At 47.2% G+C, this 11,634-nt stretch overlaps 3 protein-coding genes across 3 annotated transcripts; all 3 read left to right on the top strand.

The window, feature by feature from the left end:
- Nucleotides 1-1,226: 1,226 nt before the first annotated feature.
- Nucleotides 1,227-3,825, top strand: LOC119353587 (zinc transporter 8-like). Its single transcript, XM_037620208.1, has 3 exons — nt 1,227-2,050; nt 2,133-2,282; nt 3,266-3,825. The coding sequence occupies exons 1-3, from the start codon at nt 1,364-1,366 to the stop codon at nt 3,569-3,571; spliced, it is 1,143 nt and encodes a 380-aa protein (XP_037476105.1). The 5' UTR covers nt 1,227-1,363; the 3' UTR covers nt 3,572-3,825.
- Nucleotides 3,826-8,120: 4,295 nt separating this feature from the next.
- LOC119353586 (probable carboxylesterase 18) lies at nt 8,121-8,718 on the top strand. The gene has a single exon (XM_037620207.1). It carries the CDS (start codon nt 8,164-8,166, stop codon nt 8,716-8,718), a length of 555 nt encoding a protein of 184 aa, XP_037476104.1. The 5' UTR covers nt 8,121-8,163.
- Nucleotides 8,719-10,148: 1,430 nt separating this feature from the next.
- LOC119353585 (probable carboxylesterase 18) lies at nt 10,149-11,634 on the top strand. Its single transcript, XM_037620206.1, has one exon. It carries the CDS (start codon nt 10,284-10,286, stop codon nt 11,442-11,444), a length of 1,161 nt encoding a protein of 386 aa, XP_037476103.1. The 5' UTR covers nt 10,149-10,283; the 3' UTR covers nt 11,445-11,634.

The following is an 11,634-nucleotide window of genomic DNA, read 5'->3' as shown; positions in this document are numbered from 1 at the left end:
GCAAATGCTAAAAAAGTTCTCATCTAAGCCCTACATGCCATGGGGACGGCCCTGGAATGTGGACTGGGTGAGAGGCTCTCTGGCGAGCCCCTTGGCATTGGCGCTAGCGACCCCCTGGGCATGTCGACGATGAGGGGCACAACAACATGTGGCGAGGCTACTTTGGGCGGTCGCGCTTGAACCTTCATCTAGATGTGTCATTGTTAGCCTTGCGTGATGGGCTTGATGGCTAGGCTCTGTGACAAGGTGTGTTGGAGGTTCCAAGTGACAGCTTAGTGCTTCGGCGGCGGCGGCGGCTTATAGTGCCTCAAGATCGGTACTATCCAGATCACAACAGTTCCCTATGATTCCATAGTGGGTCAGCCCTTAGAAAGCTTCTTTTTCCATCGATTTTTGGAACCTTCTAAATCGTGTCCCTAGTTTGGACGCACGACGCTACAAAATTGATACAAGCTGGACGTGCGACAGTGCAATGCCGAAATTACAATGTTGCAAGGCATGCCAATAAATATTGCAACAAGGACGCGCAATGCTACAAGGCTAGTCGTAGCAGGTTCAAGGCTGATAGAAATGCTGCAACGAGCATCTTCGTCGGCGAGTGCAGCTTACAACAGAGAGATATGGATACCATTTTGTTCAAACAATAAGAAAAATGTTTGATTACATGCATATTTAAATGTTATAAGGACAAAGTAGTAGGAGAGAAAAATTGTTGAGATTTTTTTTTTGAGAAAAATTGTTGAGATGGTGTTGAAAAATGTTGCCGCAGCGAGGTAGAAACGCCATAATGTGCCATTTTAGAGGGTCGCTTCTATGGTTCTAGTGGGCTGGGCTGTCTCATCAGAACGACTAGAAAGCCCTACAAACCGGCCCGGCCCACACTCATATAACAGGGTCGAGCCCGCCACGTGACGCCGCGTCCGCCATCAAATAACCACCATAGTCCAAGACAACTACGAACCGCGTACCGAAATTACCTCATTGGACGGCAGAGTGTCGTCATCGTGAGTAATTTCCCCGATTATAAACGCCCAAGTAAATCAGGAAAACAATCTATTTCCCTAATTAGCACATCATCCAACGGTCAAATCGAGCTCGCCTATATCGCGGGCGGCGTATATTCACATGCATGTCGTCACCTTGTGCCAGAGACAGCCGTTTTCACCTCAACCAATCGCCTATGTAATTGACTACTATAAACCCTAATCAATGGCGATTCCTGGCTACAGCAGAGCTGTTCCTCACTTCCTCCCTCTATATAAACCCCCTGCAACCACCGTAGTCCGTAGCTAGCTCCGAAGCTCTTCCGTCCGTTTCTTGGTCTCTTCTCCCTCGCGCCATCGCCCACCCGACAGCCTAAGCCATGAAGCGGGGCGCCGCTGTCCTGCTCGCCGCCGTCGTGGCGCTGCTCCTGATCTCGGCCGTGCGGGGCGAGGACGAGTGCGGGTCGCCGGAGTCGGCGGCGCGCGACCGCGCGCGGGCGAGGCCTCTCAAGATCGCGGCCTTCTTCTCCATCCTCATCTGCGGGGCTATGGGTTGCTCCCTGCCCGTGCTGGGGCGACACGTGCCCGCGCTCCGGCCCGACGGCGACGTCTTCTTCCTGGTCAAGGCGTTCGCGGCGGGGGTAATCCTCGCCACGGGGTTCATCCACATCCTCCCCGACGCGTTCGAGAACCTCACGTCGGACTGCCTGCCCGCCGCCGGGCCGTGGAAGGACTTCCCGTTCGCCGGGTTGGGAGCCATGGTCGGCGCCATCGGCACGCTCGTGGTCGACACCCTCGCCACGGGGTACTTCACGCGCGCCCACTTGAACAAGGACCGAGCCCACGGCAGCAGCGCCGCCGTGGTGGACGAGGAGAAACAGGCTGCTGCTGCTGCCGCCGCCAGCGAGTTAGCGCGCCACTACCACGACGACGGGGAGCACGAGGGACATGTTCACTTGCACACGCACGCGACCCATGGCCACACCCACGGGTCGGCGGCGCTCGTCGCGGCCGTTGGCGGCGCCGAGGACGAAAAGGACACGATCCGGCATCGCGTAATCTCTCAGGTTGGTTAGAGAAATTAACAGATTCTTGTATCCTGTTTTTAGTAATCTATTTTTGACAATAATTAACGATGTTGTATTGTAGGTTCTTGAGCTGGGTATTGTGGTGCACTCGGTGATCATCGGCATCTCCCTCGGCGCGTCTCAGGACCCGGAAACAATCAAACCTCTCGTCGTCGCCTTGAGCTTCCACCAGATGTTCGAAGGAATGGGCCTTGGTGGCTGCATAGTTCAGGTATACACACCCGCACTCCCTTCATTTATACTCCCTTCGTCTCATAATATAGAACGTTTTTCGACACTAGTGTAGTGTCAAAAAAACATCTTACATTATGGGACGGAGGGATTAGTTATTGCCGTGCACATGCGTGTTGGTTTTTATAGTTGCGAGCTTTGTCACAATTTCTTAAAAAAAACTCGCCAATTACAATGTAAACACACTATCACACACACACACGCATACAACACCTAGTGAAGATCAGGTCGAAGCTGCGGAGTACAACTAATAATCAGAGTTCTTCCAAAATAGTGAAGTTATAATTAATACCAAAAGAGAGCAATACATATAGACAAAATATCTGCCGGTAATCCCAAATTATACATCTTGATCAAAACCAAGCATATTTGACCAGTCACTCGTGGAGCAAAGGTACTCTACTCTCTCTTTTTTTGAACACAAAGGTGCTACTCTACTTGACTTGCTTGCCTATTTCTAAAAGAATAGAACAATAGGCCGAGTCTTTCCATGTATGAACTTTTTAACGGATGGCTTATATGCATAACTGAAACTTTGCATGTATGGTCTCCATCAAAAGTGGAAACGCCCATGTAAACAAACACTGGCTAGAACTTGTGCTTCACAAAGGGTGGAATTCTACGATGCTCTTCCGTGTAAAGTTCTAGCTAGAGAACCATATATACACGCATATCTAGATTATATATGTCTGGTAGTCATGAGAGAGGAGAAAGTAGAGCAGAGCACTTCGGGTGGCCTGCAGAACAAAGCAAATGAATCAGTAACTGCATATGTCATCAGATGTTTGAGAACAAAAAATTGACCCACTTTAACAACTCCAAGGAATCCCCTGCTAGTTTTCACCCACTCATTTTAACCAGAAAATAATATCCTCTCAAGACCACGATTAATCATTAGCACCATTCCATCGATAACCTGGTATGTCCGAATTTTGTCCTCATTATTTTCTGACGATGATGCAGGCAAAGTTCAAGGCTAGGTCCATTGTGACCATGATCCTCTTCTTCTGCCTGACAACGCCGGTGGGCATCGCCATCGGCTTCGGCATATCGCAAGTGTACAACGAGAACAGCCCGACGGCGCTGGTGGTGGAGGGCAGCCTCAACTCCGTGGCAGCGGGGATCCTCGTCTACATGGCCCTCGTCGACCTCCTCGCCGAGGACTTCATGAACCCAAAGGTGCAGAGCAGGGGGAAGCTGCAACTCGGTATCAATGTCTCCATGTTGGTCGGTGCAGGCCTCATGTCCATGCTCGCCAAATGGGCCTAGCCGGAAGCCAGAAACATGAAACAGTTTTGCTCCATGACATGAGTCCAGGATATATATATAGATTTACGTATATTGGATCATCGAGGCTGAAACGATGTAAGCTTGGCACATATTCTTCATCTACCCAAACTGGTAATGCCAACCCAGTAGTGTAGGCATCTAAGCAAACCAGTAATGTTGGTTTTGGACCAAGAGTTTGGGAGGTACGAAAAGTGTGTGTGCTTATCACAAGGGAAATCTACATTATGTCGTCACCTTTGACAAGCCTTTTAAATAAACCGTTGCAAATAATTTCTTCAAATAAATGATAATTAACAACAATTACGCCATCCACAAGCCTAGCAAATAAACAGCTAGAGGGATCATCGTCCCAAATACAAGAAATATGATTGATAAAGTAAGAGTAAGGCCATTAGCCTCACATGGACAATGCTTGAATTCCACCTTCCCTAATTGATGTAACCGAATCCACGATTTCTGCAGACACGGCAGCTACAGGATCCCACCACTGAGATTGTCCCATACAGAAATTAACGATCTCCAGACAATCAAACTCCACTACGACTTCATGAATACGAAGAGAGGAAACCATGGCGAGGTCATCTTTTGTCACAAGTGTCCATGGTTTTTTACATTAGCCGTGGACTACATATGGAGTAAAATGAGTGAATCCACACTCCAAATTATGTCTATATATATATCTGAATGTAGTCTGTATTGAAATCTCTAAAAAGATTTATATTTAGGAACAGAGGGATATAGTACTATGATTCCATGACTCTAGCACAAAGAGAATTGGGTCGATTAACAAGTATACATTTCCCGCAAAAAAAAGATTAACAAGTATAGATGCTTATTTGGCAAGCATTGCAAGGTCAAAAGAGTGTAAGTCACGAAATCCCATGCTCCCATTTTTTCAGCACACTTTCACCAGGCGTACCAATGCATTTCCTTCTCATCTCTATCATCACCCCACTAGAAACCTGCAATAGTATTCATTATGTCCTTGCAGAGGCCCTTAGTAATTTTAAACACTAACATTGCATAGACCATAATGCATTGGCCACGGTCTTAATTAGGATTTCCTTTCCACCTAGCGATAGGTGTTTTTCCTTCCAACCCCTAATTCTTTTCAAAAAGTGTTTATAAAAGTCACACCTATCCGCCCCCACAATGCAGGCAGACAAGTACTTATCTGATAAAGCCTCATTATCAATATGCAGTTCATTGCAGATCTCCGTCTTTAGCATGACATTTGTGTTTGGGATAAAGAAGATATTTGACTTACCTCTACTCACCAATTGTCCTGATTTTGCACAATAAGAAACAAGAACATGTTGCAAGGAAGTTGAATTTAACATAACCGATGTCATAGGAAACAAGGTCATCGGTCAATAAAAGGTGTCAAACTGATGGTCCATTTCTGCACACCTTAATCTCATCAACGCCACCAACTTGTTTTGCATGTGACATCATACTTGATAAGGCATCAACACATAACGGGAGTAAATATGTGATAGATGACCCCCTTGATGAATGCCCCTCGTCACCTCGTGGGTGTAAAACTATCCGTCTCCAAAGAGTTATATCATACTGTATATCTAACCAAACTAACATAATTCATAACCAAGTTAATCCCAACTTGGCCATCATAATCTTCAAGAACATCCACTCAGTTCTGCCGTACGCCTTATACATATCCAACTTAACCGCACAAAGACCATATAATCCATCCTTTCTACCTTTCTATTTTCGATTCGCTAGACGAACCCATGTGCCACCAGTACGTTATCAATGATCAATCTGCCAGGTACAAAGACACTTTGAGTTGGAGAAATGATTTATGAAGAATTGACTTCCATTGGGACACCAATATCTTGGATATAATCTTATAAATAACATTGTAAAAACTTATTGACCTAAATTATGTAACCACCTCATGATTATCAGTTTTCAAGATTGCAACAACCGCAGTATTATTCCGCTCCTCCTAAATCACCCTCATGTTAAGAGCGTACAATAGTTCCTGTGTAATTTCTTCTCCAAAAAATATGCCAATAGTTCTTTTATAAAAAATAGCATGTAGTCCATCTCGCCCCGGTGCTTTGAGATCCTTAATACTATCAACAACTATTTTTCACATCCTTCGTTGTGCAAGGAGATAACAGCATATCATTCATCTCAGGGCGCGGTGACATGCGTGTGCAGCTTAACTAGCAGGTCCGGGTCTGTTTCATGAACTTCCGACGAAAACGGGTTAATGAAACAATCAAGAATCATAGGGTTAGCGCATCAGTACCTTCAAGCCAAGTGCCATGATTATTCTTGAGAAGAGTAATTATATTTCTTTTTCTACTCGCCAACGCAAACTCGTGAAAGAATTCCGTATTTATGTCTCTGTTTTCAACCAATTTATCCGCGATCAATAGGGCCAGTGAATTTCTTCTAATTCCAAAAATTATTCAACAAGCCCAGCCACTTCTTTTTTCATAATTTCTGTCTCACCACGCATAGGTGCTTGCATAACTTCCCCAAGGTCCTTTTAGGCGTTTCCTTTACCTCCCAGACTGAGCCGATCAACCAAATGCTTTTTTTAGGGATTCAACCAAATGCTACTTGGCTCTGGCTTTAGTTCATTTCGCAAACCAGTGTACACTAGTCGTACATAATGAGCCAGCCCATGTAGAGGGTCGCTCCTTTGTTTTTCTTTTCTGGTTTTCTGTTAGTTTTTTCTTTTTCCTTTTTCTTTTTCTTTTCTTGCTGCGCAATTTTTTTCCAAATGTATGAAAATTTTCAAATACGTGAACTTTGTTTGAATTTACATTTTCCCCTGAATGCATAGACTATTTTCAAATTCACAAATGATTTCAAATTCTTGAACTTTTCTCAAAGCCATGAGATTTTTCAAATTTATGAACTTTTTTCAAACCCACAAACTTTTAATGAATTCGTGAACGTTCAGTAAATTTGTGAGCATTTTTTTAGTTGGCAAACATTTTTCACACTCATGAACATTTTACAAAACTCTTGAACATTTTTCAAATCCATGAACCTTTTCTGATCCGTGAACTTTTTCAAATGCATGAATATATTCAAATCCACACATGTTTGTCATATTTATGAATGTTTTTAAATTCCTACCTTTTCACAATCATAGAACTCCTTTGCAGAACTGCTATTTTTGAAATTATGATTTTTTTTCTTATTGTGTATTTTTTTGCAAATCTATTTTTTTCAAATCCAAGTCTTGAATAAAATGTTTTTAATAATTATTCAGATCCTTTTTTTTACAAAAGTGCATCACTGACCGGTCAAACGATTGACAGTTCAGCCATCGACGGAGCGAACCAACCCCAATCCGTATCTGGCGTCCTTTGTGGCACTTATAGGCTTAACTGCAAATGGCGGACACCCCTCCGAATGCAATGGGTCGGCAAATGTAACATTGTTTGTCTTTCTTTTCACGAACGGCTTTTTACATCAACTGGTTTTGGGGAAGTTTCTAGAAGCTTCCAACTAGTTTTGTGTAGCTTCTAGAATCTTCCAACCAGTTTTCCTTTTTCTTTTTTTGGACCGGTTTTGTTTGCTTTTTTTCTCTTTTCTATATTACTTTTTTCTATTTTTAATGAAATTTTCTAAAATTCATAAACATTTCTTGAATTAGTGAACCTTTTTCAAAACCCGTGATTTATTTTCAAAACCTGAACTTTTTTAGAATCCGTGAACTTTTTCAGACACATGAATGTTTTCAAAATTATAAACTTTTTTAAAATATTGAACTTTGTAAAAATCCATGAACATTTTTTAAACTCATGTTTTCTTAAAAAAAATACAAACTTTGTTTTGAAGATTGTAACCTTTCTTTCAAACTCACAAAGTTTTTTTGAAAGCCAACATTTATTTCTTGAATATTTTTGAATCCATCAACTATTTTCAAACCCATGAACATTTTTTAAATTTGCAAAAAAATCAAAATTCGTGAACTTTTGCAAATTCGCCAACAAATATTCAAAGTCGTTAAAAAAATCGGTGAACTTTCCCAATTTTGGGTTTTCTCAGATTGTTTATTCGAGAAGAATCAATGGATGTATAAAGTTCAAGAAGCGAATACGTGAATTACTTTTTCTGATTTTTTTCAGACTTTTCCAGTCAGTGAACGTTTTTTTAAACACTGGAAAGCCACAAGATAGATTTGTGCAACGTGCATTGCATGTCCGGTTCAGGACTAGTGGTCGTTAATCATCGTCCCTGGTTCTCCACGCGGTCGACTTCGACCGGCGGCGTGTCAGCGGCGACGCCGGCTGTACGCGCCCGTTTCGATCATTCATATTGGGGAGCCGAAATGAGGCGGGTGGAGAGCGACACGTCACTGCAGACGCTCTGCTTCACACGATGATCATCCTCAAACCATCGTCGGCGACATACATTGTCCGCGATCCGGATTGCAGTCACCCTCATGGATGTATACTTGTCGGAGTAGGTAGGTGCCAAAATCTTCTTTCATTGCTTCAGCATTTGCGTTATTCTCTCCTGCGCACAACGGAGAAAGAGCAGCTAGATGGAGGCGGCCAAGTAGAAGAGCCAAGAAACTGATGGCGGGAGCCGAGAGCGCGCGGCCGGCGCCTCCGGTGCTGCCGTGGACGGTGCGGCTCCAGGTGCTCGCGCTCGGGGCCTTCTGCGACCTCTCGCAGCGCCGCGACGGCACCGTGAACCGCTTCCTCTTCTCCCTCGCCGACCGCCTGACCCCGGCGAGGCCGCGCCCGAACGCGCTCGGCGTCCGCTCTGCCGACGTCGTCGTCGACGCCCACAGAAACCTCTGGGCGCGCGTCTTCTCCACGTCCGCGGGTAAACCCGAGGCGGCGCCGCTCCCGGTCGTCGTGTACTGTCACGGTGGCGGCTTCGCGCTGCTCTCCGCTGCGTCCGCGCCCCTGGACGCGATGTGCCGCCGCTTCTGCCGCGAGCTGGGCGCCGTGGGCGTCTCCGTCAACTACCGCCTGGCGCCCGAGCACCGGTACTCCGCTGCCTACGATGACTGCGCGGACGTGCTCAGCTACCTTGGCACCGCTGGCCTCCCTGCCGACATCGGAACATTTTCTCCTTTTCTCCTTTTCTCCTTTTATTCTCTTTTCTCCTTTTATTCTCTTTAGTTCGCGGAACATTTTATTTTCTTGTTCTTTTTCGTAAATGATCAATTTTTTTAAAAAAATTGATGAACTTTTAAAATTCAATGAACTTGATTTCAAAAACGATGAACTTTTTTCAAATTTGATTTGATCGATGAACTTTTTTCCAAATTCGGTGAAATTTTTCCAAAAATGTTCATCAATTTTTTAAAAAGTTCATCAATTTTAAAAATGGTCACCGGATTTGAAAAAATAGTTCATTCATTTGAAAAAAAAAAGTTCATCGATTTCATAAAAAAATTCATCAACTTTTGAAAAACAGTTCCTTGAACTCGAAAAAAAGTTCATGAATTCAAAAAAACAAAAAAAGTGCATGAACTCAAGAAAAATTCACGAAATGGAAAAAAAAGAAAAAGAACAAAATCGTTCCGAATAAAAAAGAAGAAAAATAAATTAGAAAAAGAAAAAAAGCGAAAAGACATAAGAAGGAAAAGAGTGAAGAAATGTAACTAAGCACATAAGGTGAAAATCAGTCGACTAATGATTAGACAACCCCTCATGAAAGGAAAATTATTTCCTTCAACTAAACAATCCCAGTTGAGCATCTGCCCCCTTCGTGTCCGTCGGATGGACTATTCATCGGACAGTCAGGAGCTAACCCCTCTAACTAGTCCCTTATCGATCAGGGGCTAGATCCTGCAGCAACTAGGCCTAGGGAGGGCGGCGGTGCGCGCCTACAGAGGCAGACCCCCGCGGTGATGACGACAACCAAATCTCCGCCAGTGATGGACGACCTCGACTCATTCAGGTACGGATGGTAGTGGTAGGACAAGGGTGGTGGTACGCGGCGGTGAGGGTGGTTGTTGGCGGTGGTGGTTGTGCTCCCCCGACGTGCTTCTGCAATGGCGGTAGCAGCAGCGTGCTTCTGTGATAGTGGGAATGGGCGTGATGTTGCTCTGTTGAGGTCGGCGGCGACGCGCTTGATGTAGGCAAAAGACGGCGGCATTTTTGCACATTATTTTCAGTTTCAAAAATTTCTGCAACATTACCTATGCTGCAAAAGTTCTTTCACAACATCACCATTGTTGAAAAACAAATGAAGACCGGAAACAAAATTCTAAAACACGACCTATGTAAAAAAATCCAACAACAAACCTATGTTGCAAAGAGAGAAAAAAAATGCAACACAATATCTGCTGCGAATATTTCTGCAAGAAGACTGCAAAGTAGACGAAGACGTTCAACAGCTCGATTGCGTCAGATCCAGTGGCCGCTCAACAGTCTGCAGCCACAAGATAGATTAGTGCAACGTGCGACGCATGTCCGGTTCAGCACTAGTGGTCGTTAATCATCGTCCCTGGTTCTCCACCGGTGGCGTGTCAGCGGCGACGCCGGCTGGACGCGCCCGTTTCGATCATTCATATTGGGGAGCCGAAACGAGGCGGGTGGAGTGAAGTACATATGCAGTAGCCCGCAGCTACACGTCACTGCAGACGCTCTGCTTCACACGATGATCATCTTCAAACCATCGTCGGCGACATACATTGTCCGCGTCGCGATCGGATCGGACACGGATTGCCGTCACCCTCATGGATGTATACTTCCTCCGTCCGGAAATACGAGTAGGTGCCAAAATCTTCTTCCATTGCTTCAGCATTTGCGTCGTTCTCCCGTGTGCACAACGGAGAAAGGGCAGCGAAACGAAGAAATTGATGGCGGGAGCCGAGAGCGCGCGGCCGGCGCCTCCGGTGCTGCCGTGGACGGTGCGGCTCCAGGTGCTCGCGCTCGGGGCCTTCTGCGACCTCTCGCAGCGCCGCGACGGCACAGTGAACCGCTCCCTCTTCTCGCTCGCCGACCGGCAGACCTCGGCGAGGCCGCGCCCGGACGCGCTCGGCGTCCGCTCCGTCGACGTCGTCGTCGACCCCGCAAGGAGCCTCTGGGCGCGCGTCTTCTCCCCGTCCGCGGATAACGCTGAGGCCACTCCGCTCCCTGTCCTCGTGTACTTCCACGGCGGCGGCTTCGCGCTGCTCTCCGCGGCGTCCGCGCCCCTGGACGCCATGTGCCGCCGCTTCTGCCGCGAGCTGGGCGCCGTGGTCGTCTCCGTCAACTACCGCCGCGCGCCCGAGCACCGTTACCCCGCCGCCTACGATGACTGCGCGGACGTGCTCAGCTACCTTGCCACCACCGGCCTACCTGCCGACATCGGCGTCCCGGTCGACCTCTCCCGGTGCTTCCTCTTCGGGGACAGCGCCGGCGGCAACATCGCCCACCACGTGGCCCACCGGTGGACCTCGTCCGCCGCTGCTTCCTCCAATAACCCCGTCCGCCTCGCCGGCATCATCCTGCTGCAGCCGTACTTCGGCGGCGAGGAGCGCACCGAAGCAGAGCTGAGGCTGGAGGGCGTGGGGCCGGTGGTGAACATGCGCCGCTCGGATTGGTCCTGGAAGGCGTTCCTGCCGGAGGGGGCCGACCGGAACCACCCGGCAGCGCACGTGACTGGCGAGGCGGGCCCGGAGCCCGAGCTGCCGGAGGCGTTCCCGCCGGCGATGGTGGTGATCGGCGGGTTCGACCCGCTGCAAGACTGGCAGCGGCGGTACCCCGCCATGCTGCGGCGGAAGGGGAAGGCGGTGCGGGTGCTGGAGTTTCCGGACGCCATCCATGGCTTCTACATGTTCCCGAAGCTCCCCGACGCCGGGAAGCTCGTCAAGGACGTTAAGAACTTCATGGAAACCACCACGTGCGACCATTAATCCGCTGTGTAGTCGACTCAGCTCGTATGCAGCCTCGCCGGCGAGAGCTCCATCGCGTCGGATGCGAGGGAAATCTCACTTTCGGTATTGCTTGCACGTAGCGTTGCGTGGATGTGCCATTCCTCTTGTTTGCAGGTGCTTCTCCACCGATAATACTACATTTACGTCAAGCTACGAGCAGTTTACGTAA

The sequence above is a fragment of the Triticum dicoccoides genome, chromosome 2A (genome assembly GCF_002162155.2).
Source record: "Triticum dicoccoides isolate Atlit2015 ecotype Zavitan chromosome 2A, WEW_v2.0, whole genome shotgun sequence".
Classification (NCBI taxonomy): domain Eukaryota; kingdom Viridiplantae; phylum Streptophyta; class Magnoliopsida; order Poales; family Poaceae; genus Triticum; species Triticum dicoccoides.
Note: the sequence above shows the minus strand (reverse complement) of the source record. Positions and strands in the feature narration are given on the sequence as shown.